Source organism: Diabrotica undecimpunctata, chromosome 1 (genome assembly GCF_040954645.1).
Source record: "Diabrotica undecimpunctata isolate CICGRU chromosome 1, icDiaUnde3, whole genome shotgun sequence".
Lineage (NCBI taxonomy): Eukaryota > Metazoa > Arthropoda > Insecta > Coleoptera > Chrysomelidae > Diabrotica > Diabrotica undecimpunctata.
In genome coordinates, this window is record NC_092803.1 from 42,350,933 (window position 1) to 42,375,250 (window position 24,318).

A 24,318-nucleotide genomic window follows, 5' to 3' on the forward strand; every position below is an offset into this window, starting at 1 on the left:
ATGGAATATTGTTATTCTTTTTCCTCTATTAGAAGGCGCTTTTGTTGAACAAGATTGACTATTATCTACCCAACCTTTAGATGGCGTATCGTGTGTATCAAACCACGTTTCATCTAAATAAATAATAGGTCGATTCTCTCGACGACACTGTTTAATTGTGTTTAAATATTCCATTCGCCATATCCGTAAACGCTTGGATTCCATAAGTACCTGTCTTTTATCTACTTTTTTATATTTAAACCCTATACGTTGCAAACACTTAAAAACAGTTGTTCTACCGCACTTAATTTCAGTGTTGTCGACGTGAAGCCTGTCAACTAATATATCTAGTGTGGGTACAATTTGTTCTTCATACAAGGCATACACTTTGCGACGAATAAGATCTTCATCTGCACGATCGAGCTTCCGAGAAATACTGTTATCCCGTCTTATTAATCTTGGTATAATAGGATTAGTTACAATTTTTCTGACTGTGGATAATGGTTTTTTAGTCAAAGTTGCCGTTTCATGTAAGGCTTCGTTACTGTCCATATTTTTTTCGTCAAGAGTTTGAAAAACATTAGCAATAATTTGTTTTACATCAGTAGATAAATGTATTCGTTGGCGCTGTTCAGGTTCTAATACTTGAATGAGATCACCTCCTTGTCGATTTGCTTTCGGTTCATTAACTGGCAGAATTGCCCTATTATCCTCTGGACCCCAGGGACGCCACATTGTTTCATACAATAAAGGTAAATTTGACTACGTGGATTCACCGGCAAGTGTACACACTCTAAAAAAATAAACACTTTTATTACAATACTCAACTAATTTTTTGCACAAACTGAACACTCAAACCACTTTACAACCAATTCCGTCGAAGCAGACTTTTAAGTGTTAGTTTGTCATCGTACAACTCTCTTCAAATTAAAAAACAATTAACGATAAGTAACAGGTAGAAAGTTATATAAATTCCAAGTAATTTGTTAATAGGTCAATTAAGTTAAACGTTTACTCATTATAACTGTATATACGGGTGTGTCAGTTCTAATGTGTTTGGGATATTACCCGTTTTCCCAAAACTTATTAATTTCCACCACCGGTCCAGTCAATTTAACTAAATTGAGATCTTCATAATTTTGGGCGCTTTTATTTCGTTGAGACTTAAAATAATGATTAATAAAAGAATACAATAATTATGGGAAATTTGTATGTTTATAAAAAGAGTTTTTTGACATTACGCTTGAATGATAATATTTGATCTGATTATATGTACTAACCTACAGTTGGAGAATCAAGATGGCGACTGACGAATTAATATACAAAGAACTAGATCGTCTTAAGAAATCAGAATTATTGGAAATACTTATTCAAAAAAAGGTTCCCGAAGGAATAAAAATTAGTGAAAGTGTCAAAAATGTTTTGGAGACCAGTGGATCTTCTTGTTCCGATGTGAAACTGTGCAATAGTGATTTGAGGTTAGAACTCACTCAACTACAGTGCAAGTTAAAGTGTGCCGAGATCGAGATTACTTACTTAAAATCGTTAAATACAGAGCTAGTAAAAGGTAATGAACGTCAAGATTTAATTATTTCTTTATTAAAAACAAATTCAAATAAAAATATTGAACATAAACGGACTACGTCCAACGTTGCCAAACCTACTAACGGGGGACTTAAACCACCTGAAAATTCAAATGCTGTAGCTAATAATAGTAGTCGTAGTCGTAGTAAAAGTCAATCCACGTCCACTGTGGAAGCAGCACTTCCAGCTTCAGTTGATTTAGGAAGTAATAAGTGTCAAAAGGCCCAAGAAAGTATTATGTCATCTGTAATAAATCTTACGAAAGAAGCCACAAAAGACGAAGCTCCATGGCAGAAAGTTCAAGACAGAAACAAAAGAAGAAGACAGTTAGTTGTTGGAACTGGTGCTGGATCTGTCAAAGGTGTTCCAAAATATGTGGATCTACATGTGTATCGCATTGATCCTAGCACCAATGTGACTGCAATGGAAAATCTTCTAAAATCCCATTTTCCGGAAGTGCTTTGCGAGTCTATGGAGTCTCGCTACCCAAGTCTTTACTCATCATTTAAGTAATATATCAAAATAATTTCAATAAAGCTATGGATCCAGCACTCTGGCCTGAAAATGCATGTGTGAACAATTTTTTGTACCTACGGAAAAATCAGAGGTTCCAGAGGTAATGTTTAACCCTAAATTAATGTTATTAAATGTTCAAAGTATAAATAACCATAAAATATGTGACATTGTTGTGGATATTAATACATTTAAAAATATAGAAATCTTATGTCTAACAGAATTATGGGAAACCATTGACTCTATTAATAATGTATACATTGATGGATTTACTATGAGTAGTAGTTATTGTAGAAACTCTTCAGTAAGAGGAGGTGGTGTAGGAATATTCGTAAAGAGAAATGTAAACGCTCATAATATTAATGTTAAAAATTCTGTTCTGATAAACATTCAGAGTTTTGTTGTTCTTTAATTAGGGATAAAAACAATAATATCTTTTACATATTGAATTGCTACCGATCTCCGTGTGAAGATGTAAATATTTTTTTAAATAATCTTGACTGTCTTTTAAATTATTTATACAAGCCAAATGCATGTTATATTATTTGTGGTGACTTTAATATTGATATGAAAACGTCAAACAATAACCAAACAAAACTACTTAATTGCTTATCTGCTTATAACATACATACTAATCTTGTCAAATGGCCTACAAGAGTAACAAATACCAGCATAACAACAATTGATAATATTTTTGTAAATTTTTCTAATTTAGGTACATCATGTATTCTTGACAACACTGTGTCTGATCATAGAACTGTTTTAGTCGAACTTGAAATCGATATATCGAGATTGCCTATGTCTTGTCAAAAGCGATATTTTTCAGAGAGTGGGATAGATAATTTTGTTACGAGTCTTGTGCTGGAAGATTGGAATCTTGTTTATGGTATACTTGATACTAATTTGGCTTTTAATGTGTTTTTTGATATTTTTTCGTATTATTTTAACATTAATTTTCCATTGCAAAATAAACGTATTATAAATGATCGTAAAAAATGGGTAAACACTGAAGTACGCTTATCTAGTAGTAACTTAAAAAACTTGCATGTTTTATCTAGATCCTGTCCGTGTCTTCGTGAATATTACGAGTTAGAAAAAAAGAAACACCAGAAACTTTTATGTTTGACAAAGAAAAATTATTACCAGAATATTATTTCATCATCAGATAATCCAACAAAAAGTGCCTGGAGACTTGTTGCCGACGTGACTAATAATGTTGACAATAATAGAAGGAAAAATATATGTCTAAAGTCTAAAATCAGATGAAAATTGTGTAATAGAGGAATGCCCTATTGTTGCTAACATGTTCAATGTTTTCTTTAAGAATGCTCCAATTGAGGTACGTTCTAAAATTCCCAGTCATCAAAATAGTACTTTAAGGAAACCGCCTTATAATGAAAATGACAGTTTTTTACAATTATGTCCTCACACTCCAAATGAGCTGAGTGAATTATTGATAGGAAAATTGAAATCTTCAAAATCGTGTGGATTTGATGAAATACCTCAATTTTTATTAAAAAAAGTAATTCCATTCATATTATCACCTTTAACATTTCTAATAAACTTGTCTTTTTGCAATGGTATTTTCCCGGATTATCTAAAGGTGGGAAAAGTCGTTCCTGTACATAAGAAAGGTGATCCAAAGAATATTAGTAATTATCGCCCAATAACTGTCCCTTCAGTGTTTTCAAAAATATTCGAATACTGTTATCTTAACAGATTAAACTCTTATTTATTGGAGAAAGGTATTGTTAGTAAATATCAGCATGGCTTTCAGGCAGGTAAGTCTACAAATACAGCAGTTCATTCATTTTATGAGACTTTAACTAACTATATTGATGCGGATGAATGCCCTGTCGGGATTTTTTGTGATCTCAGTAGGGCATTTGACTATGTCGATCATACGTTACTCATTAATAAGTTAGAAAATATTGGAATAAAAGATCTCTCTCTAAAATGGATAGAATCCTACCTATCAGAACGTCGTCAGTATGTCTCCTTAACAGATGTATCCCAACAATCAGTAAATATTTGCAAATCAGATTACATATACATTCATATGGGTGTTCCACAAGGTTCTGTAATTGGCCCAATATTATTTCTTATTTACTTAAATGATATTGTCTCAATAAATTCTGCTGTACAGTTTACACTTTATGCAGATGATACTTCAATACTTATATCAGATAAATCACATATATCTCTTGAAAATAAATGTAACGAACTTTTGTGTGATCTTAGTAATTGGTTTTCCTCGAATTACTTACATCTTAATGCGGATAAAACGCATGCTATTCATTTCCACAATAGACAGAAACATCTGTTAGATATCGAACTATCAATATATTCTAAACAAATTGAAAAAGTTCATAGCCTAAAGTTTTTGGGTTTGTATGTTGATGAATGTCTCAATTGAAAAAGGCAATGTGATGATATTATTTCCAAAATGAACTCATCATGCTACCTACTTCGAAACCTCAAAGATATACTAAGTGAAAAACAGCTAATTATGCTGTATTATGCTCAGGTGGAGTCTCGTTTGCGGTATGGCATAGTATTTTGGGGTAGGTCTTGTAAATTCGGTGAAGTCTTTCTGTCTCAAAAGAGAATAGTCCGTTGTATTGCTGGTATTTCTCGAATCACTAGCTGTAAGAGTTACTTTACTAGATATAAACTTTTAACTGTGCCGTGTTTATATATTTTTGAAGTTTGTGTTTTTATTCATTCAAATCTTGAGAAATTTAAAACTAATAGTCAAATTCACAATATAAATACAAGGCAGAATCAAAAATTACATGTGCCTTTTTCTAAAGGAAATATGCATTTTTACTCACCTGCAATAATAGGTCAAAGAATATATAATAAGTTACCCGAGCCAATAAAAAAATGTAAGAATATGAAAATATTTAAATTAACTTTAAAAGATTTTTTATTGCAGAATACGTTTTATTCTGTTGATGAATATTTTAGTAGTTGACATTATTTTAAGTATACACTAGTAATTTTACATTTTCTATTTGTGTTTGTCTTGTAATGTTAGGTTTAGAGTAATTTTAGATTTACATTTATATTTACTTATTTTGTTTACTAAACTGTCACTGATCCTATACAAATTGTATTTGTCAAAAAGGAAATAAAGTATTATTATTATTATTATTATTATTATTATTATTATTATTATTACTTGGCTATATGCCGGTCTTGTCAGCTTGGATAGCTGTGATAATTATACAACAATAGAGTACTTACAAGGGATTATTCAGTTTTACAGCTGTTATTAAAATAACTTTTATAATGAGACACTAAATTTCTGGATACAGTTACACCAGCGTCTTCCATTTTTATCGAATTAAATACAATTAAATTATTTAACAAAGGCAATATATCGTAAAACACAAAGGCACCTGTATACTTCTAAGAGACAATTTACTTGTAACTCTGAGCATGGGCACCGCCAGGATTTATTTTCAGGGGCCGCATCTGTTTTTCAGGGGGGTGCATTTGCATCTACACATACTATTAACCAATATAAAATGTCGAACTATACATATATAGCTATGTACTTTATTTTAGTACATTACTTTTCCTGTTTTTTTATTTTATAATTATTGTAGTTAATAAAAGTATTATGTATTGTTGAATTATTGGCAAATCCACATCGTATCAAAAAGTTTAATCGAAACCGTTTAATTTATAATAGTTAGATAAATTCTAATACAAAAAAATAAAATTGTTTTGCATATTGGTTTTGGACCAATTCATACGCGACTGGGCTCGTATACTTCTAATATAAACGTTCTAGATTGACATCAAATTTTGATCTTTTTATGGCTACTGGTAGTTATTTGTTATATTATTCGTAAACTATAACTGATGTGCCTTTGATAAAGTATGAGTGCCTTATCATCATCATCATTCTGGCTTTACAACCCCGCGTGGGTCCTAGCCTCCCCAAGAATTTCTCTCCAGTCGTCCCTATCCATTTCTCCGCCAAGCACTTATTCCCATATTTCTCGTTTTAAACCCATTTTTGTAGCTGATTATTTAATGCTACATACGCCTCTCGTACAGCCTTTTCCGTTCTCCCAATAATACTGATATCATCAGCATATGCCAGGATTTACACTGATTTATTATATATTGAATAAGTGGTTGGGATTTGTGATTAATAATACGTATTACTTATAATAATATAATGAATAATACGTATTACTTTTTCCAGAGCCAGATTGAGCAGTATACAGGAAAGAGGGTCTCGCTGGCGCAGCCCATTATTTGTTTTAAAAGGTTCAGATAGTTCCCCCTGAATTCGTACTCTACATTCAACTTTTTCAAGAGTGAGTTTTGTTAAATTTACCAACTGCTTTGGTATACCTAGCTCTTTCATTGCTTTGAACATTTCTCTTCTATTCACAGAGTCGTAGGCTGCTTTGTAGTCTATAAATATGTGATGAGTATCAATGCCATATTCCAGTGTTTTACCAAAATTTGTTTCTGGGTTGCAATATGATGAATTGTAGATTTACCACTTCTGAAATCAGCCTGGTATTTTCCAACTATCCGTTCTGTATATGGTGCCATACGGTGACATAGTACTGTGGAAAATATTTTATACGCTGCATTGTAATTCCTCTGTGGTTAGAGCATTTAAAGATAGCTCCTTTTTTGTGTATGGTGCAAAGTATTCCAATATTCCAATCATTGGGGAGGGACTCCTGGGTCCATATTTCTTTTGTGCATTATGTAGCTGGAATATTTATTACATTTTTCTCCGATCTTCCTTTGGACCAGAATAATTATATTTTTGAAAATTTCCGTGATACTGAACAATACGCTGTTTGCTCAAATACAAATTTAACAAATAATCTGTTATAGGTAGGTACTTAATTGTTAATTATCGTAAAAATTTCAACTTATAATTTTTGGTAAAAAAATTTGTAAACGGTTCCATCTTTAGAAATCCAACAAAACCAACATACTCGTAAAAACTAAAAGAGATATTCTTGCCAAAATCTGTGTACAAAAACACATTTTTTAGACTATCATGGATATTGCTTTGGTAGTTAAACTTTTTATGTCAACCAGCGCAGTTCAACATTCAAATAATTTCAACAAAATTCTAATATGAGCCTCTCCCTTTTCTAATACTCTTATCGAAAATGCTTTTTTTAGGTATGCTGGAATGTACCAATTTATGATTCCAATACTCGTCGTCAAAGATTTAGAGCTTTTAAAACAGCTGTTCGTCAAGGATTTCGACCATTTTACAGACCATGCAATGTTCGTGTCGGAAGAAGCTGATCCATTATGGGCCAAAAATCTGTTCTTTTTAACAGGTAAGTAAGTCTATTTGTTTGTATTGTTTATTAAGTATTTGACTTTATATTCACATTTATTTTACACTTTCTTCGTTTATCATTCACTTTTTCCTTCTTTTTTCCATTTGTTTTTACTTGCTGGAATTACCAATTACACTTTTTAACGTTTTTATACTTTAACTTTATACAATATTAATATCATTCCTAGGCATATTTTCTCTTTCATTTTTTCTTTGTCTTATATCATTCGTTAAATTATTTTAAGAGCCATAAAAACCTCTCCAACAAAGTTTAAAGCCCTAACATGGCCAATATTTCTGGCACGTAATTGATTGTATATCTAATGGTTGTATTACAACTGATTTATTATTCTAAGACTTAGTCTATACACTTTTTTATTTAGTCCTAAACTACTCAAGTTTCGTTTTCTAATTAGCTATTGCTATTAGTTTAATTCTACTTTTTTTTTTAAATTCTACTTTTTTTGCAGGTCAAAAGTGGCGCGATATGAGAGCAATCCTTAGCCCAGCATTCACCAGTAAAAAAATGAAATCCATGTTCTTTTTAATATCGGAAACGGCCGATGACTTCGTCAATTACTTTTTGGAACAAAACAAAGATTCAATTGAGCTTGAGCTGAAGGACAAATTCACCCGTTTTACCAACGACATCATAGCATCTATCGCATTCGGAATAAAAATCGACTCACTGAAAAATCCAAACAACGAGTTTTTCCTGATGGGACAGGATATTACCAGTTTTAGTGGATTTAAGAAAACCATGAAATTTATGGGTATTGTCATGGTTCCAAAATTCTTTACCGTAAGTATTTAATAAAAATGTGTTTCTCAGCGTTTATATTGGTTTTCTGTCTTTTTCTTCTATTAAAATTGTTTTCAGCAGGTTAAGTATTTCAGTAACTGATGGATTCGACCGTTACTTGATAGAAACTCATTTCATCTAACAATAAAACACTAAAAACTTTGGGTTTTAAAACTTTCACAAAAATTATTATAATTTATTATCACTACAGTTGTATCGGCAGAGTGTCTTTCTCAAGTGGTCTATTTTTCGTCATCATCATCCAATGTTCATTTTGCGGGATAGGGTAAGGATTTCTTTATTTCGAAAGAGTGAACATATTTGTACCCGTTTAGGATCGCTCGATCCTCTTCAGGCTTGAGTTTGAATGTATTCAGAATAGCAGAACAAAAGCAAACAGTCCTAGAAACCACTGGGGCATTAGCGTTCGTCTTCTGGTGGAGCGTCTTGGAGGCTGTCGAGATGGAGTCACTATTCGAATCAGAGGCAAAAGGCTTGTCTGGATTATGATGTTCTTTCCAGAGTGAATATGTGTGTTTTTTGAGCTAGATACGACAGAGTCGGGTCTCTAGTGGCTATTGTTCCTGTGTCATTTTCGAACTTGTACTAGACCCCAAAACCAGTATATTGCACTGTAATTTTGTGGTCGAGCGTACTCGAAAATGGAGGACCTCAGCTTTCGAGAGTCGACTTGTCGTATTTTGCCCAGTGTGAATATGTGTGTGTGTGTTTAATCCAACAGTGACGGATGCTACCATTTCGACGTTACTTGGCTCCGTCGAATCATCTAGATTTTCCCCGTCTGACCACAGACCCCGTGTTAAGTAACGGAGGCTGAAGTCGGTCGGAGGTCCCGGTGATGAGGATGCTTCGGTAGCAGATAGAGGACCCCTTTTACTGATGGATTAGTGTGAGTGTGATTTCTGTGAATGTGTTATTAGTGTTGAATGTGTGCGAATCCGAGTCGGCAGGGGCTAAAACCGTGTTCTCTAGTGACCATTGTTCCTGCAAGCCGTTTTTGCGATTGCGATCAACTTCAGGACTAGTGTATTGCACTATAATTCTGTTATTGGTCGCTTTCGCTAACGGCCAGGCCTCGTCGGAGTTTGATAGACGGTTCTAGCAATTGCCGGCTCAGGTGAGAAAATAGTAGCTACTAGTTTCTCAGGGACGGACAGGAATCGTTGAGTAGGGAGATTGGGAAACCGCAAAAAACCAATCTCCCCCTGTGCGGGGTAAGGAAGAGGAATTGGAGATTAGAGGTGGGTCCTCTAAGCTAGTGGAGTAGCTTCGAGGATGTCAGTGTATTCTATCGGAAGTTCGAAATAAAAAACTTCACATCCCGCCCATTCTAATGCATGCCTGCATTAGAATGAACGGGATGTGAAGTTTTTTATTTTTGGGCCTCCGGGAGTTTACGTGACCACGGAAAAAACAGGAGGTTTTTAAGGTGTCTTTGGTGTTGGAAGGGGGGCCGTTGATAGTTCTGAGTGTAAAATTCCTGTTAAGAGATTTTATTCTCTCGATAATTGAAGTGACATTGGCTGTTTGATGGATTTCACGGGATGGGAAATACCAACGTTTTCGGCAGGCGCTACGCAGAATTGGTTGCTACTCTATAACGGGTCGAATGAATGTTTTATAAGTGTGGATGAGAGTTTTTGTGTGTGATTTTCCGAATGTCCCTGTAAGTGGTACTAGGAGTCGGGCTCGATTTCTGATCCTATCTAATCTAAAGTTGCCTTGAAATCAGGTTCTCAGTTGAGTGTCCTAGTGGACGCCCCTCCTATAGGACGCCCAAATAGGAAGCTGTGGTAGCGAGCGTTTGTCCCATCAGATACAGGGGGAATTGATCATCGCTGCACATGGAAATTAAATTTATTGTCTTTGAACATGATGAACTCTGAAATAGAAATGCAGTAACTGTTCACCTAGCCACCTTCTTTTAGATTTTCCACGGACTTAGGTTCCACTGAGAGGATCAGTTCTATCGTAATGTATTGGTCAACTTTTCTTAAAGTTTACCAATTCGTGTATTAAAGTTATCATTCTGCTTCTATAAGAATAGTAGAATTGGTTAGTTGGTTTGTTTAAACCATCACAAGGTTAAGGCGCAAACTAGAATTTCGGCAAGGCAAATATTGCTCTCCCCATCTAGTGTGAGATAGTAAGTGCAGCTGTAATGACTAAATTATGCTTTTTTGTTATTCAACTTTGGCTTTGTTAGCACAAAACAGAAGCAGTTAGCCAGATCAGACAGTAAGCTGTTGAGATAAGGCTTATTTTTTCTTTTTTTGAAACTAGCTCCACTATTTTCCAGCTCTAATTATCATTGTCATTTTCCAGAATAATATTTTTTTCTGGCCTTCTCTTTAATGACTACTAAGTACTCTACTGGATAGTTTTGGGACAGCATTCCTACTCTTATCGCTGTTAACGCCTGCTTGTAGGATCTTTTGTTTTCTCCAGTGATTGCTTATCAGGTTCCAGCATTTTTTTGTCTCTTGTTATGAGAGTTATTATTACTGAAACATAATATATTATGTATATGTATAATACATAGCATTATAAAAACCATTGTTACATATGGAAGTAAGGTATGGCCACTGAAAGAAAAAACTTAAAAGCATTAGAAGCAACAGAAATGGACTTCTGAAGAAGAGCGGCTAACACCCATAATACGAAAAATTATGGGTGTTAAGCACAATATAACAGAGGAAATCAGAATAAATCAACTAAAATGGTATGGACACGTCCAAAGAATGGGCGAACACAGAATACCAAAGAAAGTATTGAACTGGACAGCGCATGGAAGAAGAAAGCAAGGTGAACCGAGATTAAGTTGGAGAGAAGGAATCGATAAAGATTTAAGGGAGAGGGGAGTTGAAGAAAACCTTTGGAACGATCGAGATAAATGGAGATTGGAAATCAGAAGACGGTGTAGAACGTTATAAACTGATTGATTGATATAATTAATTATATACCCTTTATAAAGGATGTTTTAATATCTCGTATCTTTATGATTACCTTTTACTATACATTTTAAATCTTTTTTTTTCAGTTTTTCAAAATCGGTTTCTTCGCTACATATGTTCGAAAATTTTTTATTAATCTTATTGGCGATACTGTAAAGGCCAGAGAAGAAAAAAATATCGTGAGACCAGATATGTTGCACCTTTTAATACAAGCAAGAAAGGGCGGCCTAGAGAACGGAGAAAAATCACAAGATGGGGAGATAGAAGCAGCTGAGGCAGAATCAAACGAACTAAGTGAGTATTATGTCGTTATTCAGTAATTTCAACAAATATTTATAGAAATACAAATACATAAATATAAAAATGTGAACTTAGAAAAAGCTGTTATAGCACGGAAATAATATTTTCTTTTGTGTTTAGTCAAGAAGGTGGCCAAAGACATGACGATGGTAGACATAGCGGCTCAAGCGTTGATCTTCTTCTTCGCTGGATTTGACTCCGTTGCTTCGTTATTGTCATTTACCTGCTACGAATTGATGGTCAATCCAGACATTCAAACGAGACTAAGAACAGAAATTGAAGAAACGTTGGAGCAATGTAATGGTAATGTAACATACGAAGCCATCATGAAAATGAAGTACATGGATATGGTTCTTTCTGGTGAGTATTTGATCATTTATATATTGTTTTCAAAACCATAAAAACCGTTGCGAAATATAAAATATAATATAGATTATTTAATATTATATAGAATGTTAAATATAAAATAAATAATAGAAAAAAAAGATGGTCATTGGACAGAAACCAAATTCAGTGAATACTACAGTTTGAAAAAATACTCTATAGTATATCAGGCTGAAGTATTTGCGGAAAATATCTTCACGGATAGTTAGTATGCGTCATAACAAAAGTTTCTGTCAGAAATAAAGTTAAAGAATGGCTACAAAAGATTAAAAAATGAGGTCCTAAAGAGAGAGATTGGACTCCGACGACGAAATTCATTAGCAGCATTAACAACAGATATTTGTTTCTTTTTCTAATGGATGATGACGATCACAAAGATAGTGTCTGGACACTCTTAATTTAGAAAACATATCTAGAACATAGAGTAAATAAACCATGATGCATAAAAATGTAAAAAGAAATACTATATATGTCGCATATGAAAGTTAAATCTAAGTGAAATAAAGCCTATATAAACTAAAAAAGTAGTTATTGAGCAAAGACGAATCCTTAAACTTCCTATAAGAAAATTGTGAACTTCTATTAAGACGACTTCTTTGTGCAGTATTTAATAACATGGTTTGGAATAATGCTCTCGTCACCAAATGGCAATGAGACAAGTATTTTGTTGCCTAATGTGCGAAGATAAAGAAGAGAAGAATAAAGTTAAGAAAAAAGAAAAAATAGAAAAAAAGGTGCCCTCTCCATTACTGAAGGTTGACTATAACTACAGCAAGTTGCTCTCTATCTTGAGCTGTTCTTAGTATCGAATGTGTGTCCATGCCTGTCCAGTCTCTTATATTTTTCAGCCAGGAGCATTTTCTTCCTGGACATCTTCTTCCTAGACATCTTCTTCCTTTAACTTTCCCTTCCATTATCAGTCGTAGGAAGTTGTATTTTTCTCCTCTGTAAATATGTCTTAGATAACTCGTAACTTCTCAACACCTCGTTGTTGGTCACTTGCTCTGTTCAAGAGATCTTCAGCATCCTTCGAAAACCCCACATCTTAAAGGCTTCTACACATCGCATACTTGTGATTCCGAGAGTCCATGTTCCCACTCTACATAGCAATATGGAATAAATGAATGTTTTTACAAATTAGTATCGGATATCCAACGATAAAGTAGAGTTTATTAGGATTTTTTTTCATTCTTTGAAAAGCGGACGTAGCATACTCTATACGAGCACGTATTTCACCTTCGTAGTCAAGATCTTTTGTTATCCATGTCAAGATACTGGAATTTTTGTACGGGTTCTATCTGTTTGTTGTAGATATGAATATTAATGCCGGCCTTTGTTGTACGTGTAGCGGTCATTACTTTTGCTTTATTTGTGTTTATATTCAACCCCAAGCTATCTCCCCCTCCAATTATGGCATTCAAACCCTCAGCACTGCCCGCAATAATGACGGTATCGTCTGCGTATCATAAGATCTTTTTGGAAAATATATTAAACAAGAATAGAGGAAGTACATAGCCCTGGCTCTTTTTATTGACATTTCTGCTGTCATTTGATCCCAAAATAGGTTTTTAATAAGGTCCACCGTGATATGGTCTATATTGTGTTGTGTTAGGATTTCTATGAGTTCTGTGTGTTTTACTCGATCAAACGCTTTTTCGTAGTCGATAAAACAGAGAAACACTCCTTTCGTTGATCTCGGCATTTTTGCAGTAATATCTGGAGGCCAAATAATGCCTCCCTCGTACCAAGCCTCGTACGAAATCCAAATTGATTGTCACTCAGATTTCTTTCGCATTCTCTGTATATACGTTGATGTACAATTTTGAGTAAAATTTTCAGAAAATGGATCATCAGGCTAATTCATCTGAACTGTGAGCACCTATCAGCTATTTTCTTGGGTATAGGTATAAATGTCGATCAAAGCCAGTCTTCTGGGAAGATCCCAGTGGTATATATTTTGTTAAATAGTAGTGTTAAGGATTGAAGAGTTTCTTCATTGATAAATATAATCATCTATATATCTATATTATATATATATATATATATATATATATATATATATATATATATATATATATATATATATATATATATATATATATATATATATATATATATATCTCATCTGGACCTGAGGCCTTTCGTGGCTTTGCCGTATTGATTGTTTTTTTAACTTCCGATGTTAATATATTATGTTAATATATATATTTCCGATATTTTGTCTTGTACTATATTCATTCATTTGTGGTTCTGTTATCCTTCGTTCGGCTCGCGGAGATAAGAATACGGCCGAGTTCAGAAGGCCCTGCCTGTCGTAAGAGGCGACTAATGGGTAGGAATCGAGAGGTGGAGAGCCGTCGCTTGAGGTGTCGGGTTTGTAGAAACGCACACGTTCGCTTAGGCGACACGGTCACCGGTCTACATTCCTACTATCCGAGACGAGACTCTCGTGGGACCACTCTACTCTCTTTCCAAGAGAACCTGGCGAGGTTGAACGAGCTGGGTCCGTACACACCTCTCTTGGCCTTGTGTCAAGCGTGGTGTTGGTGCCTCGGCACGTACCCGTCAGGAGATTTAAGAGTGGTAGAGGAGAGATCCTCGACGGCGACCTGTCTACCTGCGAGGTGGAAATTCCTCTGCCTGCTTCGCCTATCCGCCCGTGGGTGGGATAACGGGTAGGTGAGGTAATCGCAACACAGGTACTACGGGGAAGGTGAAGCCCCACGAAACGTTTCTGGTATACGTGGCGTGACACCTTCATTTTGGTGTCGGACTCGCAGGGACAGTGGATTCGTTAACGGTCGTATAGCCGAAAGGCCAGGTAGACCAGGGTCCTGCCAGTTTTTAAATTGGAGGGCACAAACGCTTAGCAATGGTTGTGTTATCTCGTCATGAAACAGATCTTTGATGTGTTTTTCCCATATATTTCCTACCTTTTCTGGGCTAGATACTATTTGGTTGTTATCGTCTACTAGAGTTGTTGTAGTGAATTTTTTCTTCATCAGCTTCAGAGAATAGCTACATAAATCTTATCCGATTTTATGGCGTTATTAACTGACAGGCACGCAAATACTTGTGTAACTGCGATTCTAAATCGTAGTTGGAGTGTATGCAGTAGACTGACGGATACGTAATACGGTGAAAGACAAGGGCTCAGGCCTCGGTGATAGCTCATCCGTTAATTACCTGCGAATGGATTGAAAACTCTATAGTAGGACCGCTGTAAAGATATAATTATCACGTGAAGAGCTTACGCTGATTACGTGTTAAAATCCCCAGCATTACAAGTTTGATTTATACCACTTAATTCTATTTGTCATTGTAATAATAAAACTAAGATATTTAAAAGTTATTGATTATATAGCATGAACGTAGTGTTTACAAGCTGTAGACACAAATATGACAAAAAGTGGCACTTAACCTTTATTATCAATTAATAACTTAATAGATAAGGCGAAAAGCTGGGATTATTTAATTTTAAAACATTTTATTTTAACCGTTAATGAGGCGCTTAAGAAAGGACATACGTTCGGGCTGCAGCGTGTATAAGAGAAAGAAACAAGATCATTGGCACAAATTTTTGCTGTTTTGAATTTTCATTCTGCAAATGAAAGCCAAATTAAAACAAAACAATGTTTTAAAGTAAAATAAGCTCAGAATTTTCATCGGGAGCTGATAGAAGACGGCTTGAACTTGAAGTTCGGCACATAACAGATGATTTCAAAATTAATATTTTTTACTTGTGATTTTGAACCTTGAAAATCGTCATTTTGCGTTTTTTACCTTTAAATTATCTATAACTCGAAAATGATTATTTTAGAGAAAACGTACAACAGACCTTTTTTGTTCATAATGATCCAAAAAATCTAAAAAAAATTATCTGGACCGAAAAAATAAATTGTTACAATTTGTTAAAAAAAAAAGTTGTTTAAAAAACTTTTCGCCTGGGTGACCTATTGAACCTTATTTTTGGGTATTTTATGAAAGTGATTATGCAGAAAAATCTCATGGGAATATTTTTCCGAACGAAACCGAGCTTTTTATAATTAGATACCATTTTATCGGTGTCCTCGGATGCAGATTCGTCGTCACCTAAATTAATATCATAGGTTCTAACTGCTACTTCACAATAAAATATAGTTTCACAGCTTAGATATACCGTCCTGGTTTTTATGGTTGACGGCATTATATTTAAGAAATTGGACGTAACATTATATACTGCTTCATTGAAAAGTACTTTTACGCCTCTTAATTTAAATGTCGTATTTATTCTCGCAACATCACCCTTTACTTGTACCCATATTAGCTCCATGGGGTTTACTTCACGGTAGTAAGGTGGCAATCTAAGCACACGTCTACCTGATGACTTTATCTAGTACATATTTGTTTTTTGTAGGATTATTTTTTACTAATGTTTTTAACGCATTTTAGCTACAGTTGACAGAAACCTTTGCAACCACTCCTCAAAAAGGTTTTAATTCATGTCTTTATGCTATTTCCCATTTTTTTTTCGGATTCAAACAAAAGCAGTCCGTTTTCCACATACCCATCCTTAGAACCAAATTGTAAAACAATAAGGCGTTTTGCCTTTTCTAGAAGGATGTTTCAGTCTGTCAACGGTATGATCAGTGTTTACCCAAATCTCATTAAAATAGTAAATTGTACGGTCTTGCTGCATATACTAGTAGCGTTCTAAGTCTTAGCCTATCTTGACCATCTGCTTTGGAAACACTATCACCAAAAACTCCCAAAATCGCTTGTGCTAACTGAACTTGCCCATATTCTGTACTCTTAGCGCTTGTCGAATATTGTAACTTCTTATCTTATTCCTAAGATTTATTTTGTTGATAAATTTTAATATTTTAATCTTAAAATTATGAACTATAATATATACAATTTATGATTTTATTACCTATGCAACGCGTTATGTTTACTTCTCTTACACAGCTCCAAATCTCGTACTATCTTTTTGGTAGTCTGCTTACCGACCTTTTGCCCATTTGATTTTTAAGACTTGGCCTATCTTGACCTTCTTTTTATACTTTATGTTCTTTACCATATCCTGTACTCTTTATACTTATCTTATGGATCGTAAGCATCGTCTCCTTCACGATATAAGTTAATGTTTTTTATTTAAAATATTGAAAATACTATTTTGACATCTTTTCTTAAATCCATAAAACAAGAATGAAACATTCCAGAAACAAGGTTTATTATAATTTATATTAGATTATTTTTTTTAAGCCCTTCTCTCTATTCGGATTGCCGAATATAGGCCTTTCCTAATTCTCGCCATTCATCTCTGTTGTTTGTAAGACGTTTCCACATTGGTCCTGCAGTTCTTTTAATATCGACTTCTTTATTACATCGGCCATCTTTAAGACGTTCGTTATGTTCAGCACCTTCATTTCAGTCTAGCTGCCTGTTCGACAGTATATTTTACTTTTGTTCTATTACGAATGTCTTCATTGGTTTTATGGTCTTTGAGTCGTTCCATAGCTCTCTAAGTTTTTCTGATCTTCTCCATGTTTATTTTAGCGAATGTCCCAGTTTGAGCTCCATATGTAAGTAGAGGTAGGATACAGGAATTAAACACTTTGGTTCGCAGTCTTTGAGTACATTTTTATTTTTAAGTACGTATGAGAGTCTTCCGAATGCTGCCCATTCCATTTTTACACGCTTATCTGCTTATTTCGGTAGTCTGATTTTCTTTGCTTACCTTGACATTTTGACCCAGATATGTATATTCATCTACGTGTTCTATCTCTGTCCCTTGGACGATTATCATAGGTTTGTCATCTTTGTTTGACATTAATTTAGTTTTGCTGAAATTCATTTTCAGTCCGTTTTTTAGGGATTCTGTGTGTAGCTCCTCAACCATCGTATTCAGTGCATTTCACGTGTCGGCTAGTAGTACTACATCATCTGTGTATCTAATATGGTTCAAGTATCTTCCGTTAATAGGGATTCCCTTATTTTTCTAGTCTATTGACTTCAAGATATCTTCTAGGGCAGCTGTAGATAATTTTGGAGATATTGTGTAACCTTGTCTTACGCCTCGGTTGATTTTTACTGGTCTTGTTTCGATTCCATTACCCAACGTCACTATCATTTCAGCTGGTTCGTAAATATTTGGTATTAATATTCTGTACCTGGAGTCGATCCGGTTGTTGACTAATGCTTCTTCTATTGCTCACAGTTCTACGCTATCAAAAGCTTTTTCATAATCTATAAAAGCCAGACATAATGGGAGATTGTATTCGTTAGTCTTTTCTATTAGGATTTTCAAAGTATATAGATGGTCAGAGGTGCTGCACAATTTTCTAAATCCGTCTTGTTCTTCTGGTTGATATCCGTCAAATTTAATTGTTAACGTGTTTGTAATAATCTTTGTAAAGGCTTTGTAAAGTTGTGAAAGAAGTGAAATTGGTCGATAATTTTTCAGCTCTATGGTGTCTCCCTTTTTGTGTATTAGATTAGATTAAATATTATTTAGTTGGTATTAAAATTGTACTCACTGAAACATGATTAACTTCAATGTATTCTTCTTTGAATTTGGTATTTTCGGAAATTTCGGATTTTACTGTTGAAAGCTCATTTACTAAAAGTAAACTGAAAAATAGAAAATGTTTTTATGTTTATCAGTGATTTCATGGAGCACGCATTTAAACCTTTGATAAGGGTATTTTGGTCTAAATTGACCATTATTTTGGCGATTTTCTTTTAAAATATTATAGAGAGATGATCTGTTAACACCTAAAATTATTTTTATTTTTGTTAATATTACTAAGATTACAATATTAACAGTTTACTTTTAGTTTCAGCAGTAAATTAAATGACACCCCTGCAATCCTTTTCTCTTTTTAACTCCTCAGATGCTTTTTATATGTTTTTATTATTTCACATTTTTCCTCAACATTAAATATTTTTTTTGTTCCTTTTCTTGGAGCCGAAACATCATTTCCATCTATATTTATGACAACAGAAATTTTAACAAACTTATTCAATTAGTTTCAAAAGCAGACAGCCAACCACAACCCAAACACTCACTAGTCACGCGTCCTTGAGATTGTATCTATTAGACCGCCTATTGTAGTAATCCTATTGTATAGGTTGATATAATCTGATATGAATTGTTTAATGTAGAGATAATGTTCACATTATATTCCAATATATATAATATAAATATTCGAATATAACGCATTCTGTTCATTAATCTAAAACTTAAGTGCGACATAAAAATTCATTCTGCGCATGCAACACTATTTTGGTCGCATACCTTCTTCTTCTTCTTATAGTGCCATATCCCTACGGAACGTCGGCGACTACCAGGCTTAAAATATTTTTATACTGATCTCGGTCTTGCGCTACGTGTAGCAATTGGTCCGCTGTCAAACCTGTCCACTGCCGCAAATTCCTCAACCAAGAGAGTTTCTTCCGTCCTATCCATTTCTTTCCTTTGATTTTACCGTTGAGAATTAGCCGAAGGAACTCATATCTTGGTCCTCTGATTATACCTAAATCGCATACCTAAATCACATGTTTTTTAATAGTGATATTTTTTAGCGGCCCATTGGTCATACGTCATACAGCCAGTAACATTATATAAAGTTATAATCATTTACAGGAAACATTATTTAAACTCTTTTAAATCTGTACTCGTACGACGTTTAAAGGTATTAATAAATATATTTCGGAAGAAAAACTTCTACTAATCAATATTCCACATATATCAAGCATAAATCCTAAAGCTATAAATATGTATATAAATCTAAAATTATTCTTCTTCTAGGCTCTTCATATAACGATGAGCTCTAATTTTCGTCCTATCTTTTTGCCTAATTAGTCTACCTACTGGTCTCCTTATTTGGCTTGTGAGTCTAGCCTATTTTTACCATCTTTTTTTGAAGCACCTATTACCAATAACTCCCAAAATCGCTTGTGCTAACTGACCTTACCCATATTCAGTACTCTTAGCACTTATCGAATATTCTAACTTCTTATTTTATTCCTAAGATTTATTTTTTTGATAGATTTTAATATTTTTATCCAAAAATTATGAACTATATACACAATTTATGTTTTTAATATGTATGTAATTCGTTATGTTTACTCCTCTTCTGGGCGCTTCTTGTGACACAGTTTCAAATCTCGTACTATCTTTTTGGAAATCTGCTTACCGACCTCTTACCCATTTGATTTTTAAGTCTTGGCATATCTTGACCATCTTTTTTCTAGTCTTCTTTCGAAACTTTGTGTTCTTTTGTAATATATTCTGTACTCTTAACACTTGTCAAATAGCTTTCCATTTTATTCTTAAGGTTTATTTTTTGATAGCCTTAATATGTTTATTTCGGTCGTTTTTAATATTATTTTTTTTTAGTTCTGGATTCTGTAGCATATTGATTATACTGTACTAAGCATATTTTAGAACTGCTGTTGTTTTTTGTAATTTTTTGCTGTTAATTTTTTTTATTCCTGTTATCCCTTATGTGGGTGCCTCTTCTGTAATGTTTTTTTACATGATACTGTCACTCTTAGGTAATTAAATCTCAACATTTCTTTATTATGTTATTGTCGATTGTCAGTTTGCATCGTATTAGTTTTTTTGAGATAAGCATTGTTTTGCCCTTTTTAATTGAGGTCCATCCATCCAGCTTATGCCTCTACATCCCAATTCGAGCTCTAATCTCCCTCAACAAACCTCTCCATTCGTTACGATTTGGAGACATTCTCCTTTATGATCGACTGTAAATGAGATTTCTTACGTCCTCTTAGCTAAACGGCGTTAATAGGTCTCTTCCTTTACATTCAACAGTTTTTTTGAAAGCCTGTTTTCTTCCATTCTACATACTGAGATAAAGGTGGGTCGTTATATATGTTACAGTTAAAACGTGAATATTAGGTAGTACCAAAATTACCCGGATAGAGTTAGAATTATCCAAGTACATAGTTGATATCCAGTTGTTTACGTGAACTAGTCAGAACTATTCATTTTACGAGTTGAAGTAGAGAAGGCTCTCAACCAACTAAGCTTTAACCTATATCCATGGATTACTAACCACTAACCACTACAGCAATTACCAATTGCCCATTACAAGAACCTTTACAAGAACCACTGCCCCTAATCATCATAAGAGCAATATTCTGCTATATTTAAGCAATGAACGGCTAAAGAACTTTCTACTCTAAAGTTACGAGTGAGCAGATACTGAACACCAGGAGAAAATACTGAACACCAGATAGATCATAGAGAAAGCCATACATTACAACATACCAATGTTGCTCTATTTCATATATTACACAAAGGCTGGGAGCGCCTAACCATCTAGTTAACCTAATAAGAAATTTGTGGGACACAAACTCAGCTAAAATAAAAGTAGCGTTTAGAACAAAAAAAAAAGAAACTAGATAGGGCTGTATACTATTATTCTGCTTACTAGCAACATATATTCTGAATAATAAAGAAACTACTGGACGAATGGAATGAAGGAATCACTATAGGAGGCAAAAAAACCAATAACCTACGATAAGCAGATGGACATTTACATTAGCAGCACATGAACAATATAGGGACAATCCCGACGTCTTCCAATTCTGTATCCACATAGCACGATGTGGACGCATGTTAGCGTCCATAATAATAAAATTAGGTCCTATAAATGGTGCACAAGGTACTACATGCTTATCTTAAACTGTTGTTATATACGTTGCTCCTGTCATAAAATCTCCATCCACAAGAACTAAGTTGGGATGAGCATCAAAACTTATACCAGCACAAACTATAACCGAAACTTCTCGATAGGTTATTCGGTCGGCAATATTGTATTGAGCTAATCATTCTCCTTGGCTTCTCCAGATTCTTTTGCGACCGTCTGGTGACTTGAAGCAAAACCTGGACTCATTCGAGAACATAAACATTACTCCACTCTCCGTATGATTCATTCTGTCTCCATGATAATGTTGATTTTAAGCGGCGAATGACAATGGAGTGTGGAGAAGACGATATAACTTAGAACTTTATAGAATATACCAGGAACCAGATATCGTAAAATATGTTAAGGTAGGACTTCGGAGATTTGTAGAGCATGTAATGGGGATGGAACAAAATGACATAACTAGAAAAACGCTTCTTGATAGCCCCATTGGTCAGAGTAGAAGAGCAAGACCCAGAACAAGGTTCCTTGATAAAAACGACAAAGACATGATAAACATGGGTATACGTGCTTGGCGGAGGAAGTTACAAACGCAGAGTTTTAAAGCCAAAACAATGATCTGACGGCTTAAATTTCGTCAATATTAAAACATTTATTTAATATTTTGTTTTTTTATCACCAAAGTACAACACTAATGAACATTATGAAAATATCACTCAAGCAGAAGGAGAAGGAAAAAAATAAGCAATATGAAAATTGTTTAAATAATTTATGCACACAGTTATAGAAATATATAATAGAAAATTCATACTTAACAGCAACTATTTTTTATTTATTTTTTAGAAACTGGTAGAAAATGGCCTCAAGGAGCAATGGCAGATAGAGTTTGCACCAAACCATACACTATTCCAGCAGAAAGACCTGGCGAAGTGCCTGTCCATTTAGAAGTGGGAGCAGCCCTCTGGATTCCTATCTATGCTATTCATCGTGATCCAGAAAATTTTCCAGAACCAGAACGGTACGATCCAGAACGATTCAACGAAGAGAACAAATCGAAAATCAAGCCTTATTCCTTTCTCCCCTTTGGAGTAGGTCCCAGAAACTGCATTGGTGCCAGATTTGCCTTGCTCGAAACCAAAATTGTATTGTTAAAGTTTTTGTCGCATTTCGAGTTAGTTCCTTCGGAAAAAACCAAGATTCCCGTCGAGATCTCAAAGAAACAGTTTAATTTGACTGCTGAAGGCGGCTTTTGGTTCAATTTAAAAAGAATAAAGAAATAAATTACTCATCTAGTTTAGAATATTTTACAAAATATGTTAAATTTGTAATAAAATTTGTTTTATATAATTTGATTGTACGAATAGTAGCTATTCTCAAAAATGTGAATTTTTTATCTCAGTATATATATACCTAATAAATATGCAACAAATATTTAATTGTTTTAACCACTACACTATATTGTACTGTTATAAAACAGAAATTCTAACGATTAAAAAAGAGGAAAAACCTGAAGATACAAATAGTGAAACTCGACGAAACTTACAAATGAAAAACACAAGTTGGCAATAAATGCTTTGGAAGTTATATAATTGGATGTGTACCGAATAGCAAAAGATCATTGATACAGAAAGAAAGTTTTAAGGTAAGTTTAGAATAACCTTTTTAAAAATTATTTTTTCATCTTGTTGCTACATCCAATTTGTACGTGAGCTGCTCCTCTGCTTACAAATCTTTTCTACACGAAATATAAAAATAGCTTTTTAACATTATGTTATGTCTTTGCTCATAAAATATGTGAGTTGTTATTAACGGTCAAATAGATGATGGTGACTGTTTCTATAAGTTATAGTTTAAGTTTAAGTTATTTTATATTTTTCTATAAGTTATTTTCTATAAGTAATAGTATAAGTTTTCTGTTTAAGTTGTATTCTATATGTATTTAAGATACTCTAATAATCTAATAATTATTAGTTTTATCTCGGTTTTGCTCACAAAACCAAAGGACCCCGCAACTATTCTTGGTTAAATTAAACGAAAGTTCAGTCAATGTTACTGCTCAGTGCGTAGTTTAAATAGTCAATGGGACCTAATTCTGAAAAACTACTATTATGAAGCTACAGACTTATGAAGTTATTGAATTTAGTAATTGAATAAGTGTACGTCAAGCACACGAATTCACAGTCAAATAAACGAAAATATTTATTTTTTAAAGAACAGAGACACTTTTTTTAATGACTATTTGAATCCGTAGTCAAAAATAGATGCATAGTATTTTTTAGTCTTCAGAAAACCGCCGAAGAGTCTTCGAAAAAACTGAAGAACAGTGATAGAAAATATGCTACTAGAGCGTCATACGAATTATCATGTTTTCACTCATGCTGCACCCTTATCTAATACCAGAAAAGCTGTAGTTCTGCCTTATCTTTAGAAAACTACTAGGAGGAACAAACACAATGACAAGTGCTGCTAGAGCGGCACAAGACATCTGATGTTTTCATCCATGCATAATACATACCTCATCATGGCAACGGCGCCATTTGATTTTCAAGAAAACGCTCAATCATTATTAAAAAAATGAAGAATTACTGTAGTGACACTTGCTGCATCGATAATACCTAAAATATCACGTTATTACGTATATAGAATTACTTCAAGAATTAAAAAAAAAATATAAAATAGCCATTTAAGGCAAGATCATTCTCAGTCCGACCAGTAAAGATCATGCTATGCTAGATTTTATTCGTTTATGGCAAATTCAGGTTCAAGTTATCTTCAACTATCTGTAGG

The 24,318-nt window shown here is 34.0% G+C and overlaps 1 protein-coding gene across 1 annotated transcript in view; it reads left to right on the forward strand.

The window, feature by feature from the left end:
- LOC140448688 (cytochrome P450 9e2-like) overlaps window positions 1-22,962 on the forward strand; it is a 48,064-nt gene extending 25,102 nt beyond the window's left edge. Inside the window, exons 3-7 of the mRNA XM_072541800.1 lie at window positions 7,249-7,412; window positions 7,885-8,216; window positions 11,278-11,485; window positions 11,612-11,851; window positions 22,375-22,962. Coding sequence (XP_072397901.1) covers window positions 7,249-7,412; window positions 7,885-8,216; window positions 11,278-11,485; window positions 11,612-11,851; window positions 22,375-22,811 — 1,381 coding nt within the window. The 3' untranslated portion in view covers window positions 22,812-22,962. The remainder of the gene's footprint in view (window positions 1-7,248; window positions 7,413-7,884; window positions 8,217-11,277; window positions 11,486-11,611; window positions 11,852-22,374) is intronic.
- Window positions 22,963-24,318: the final 1,356 nt, after the last annotated feature.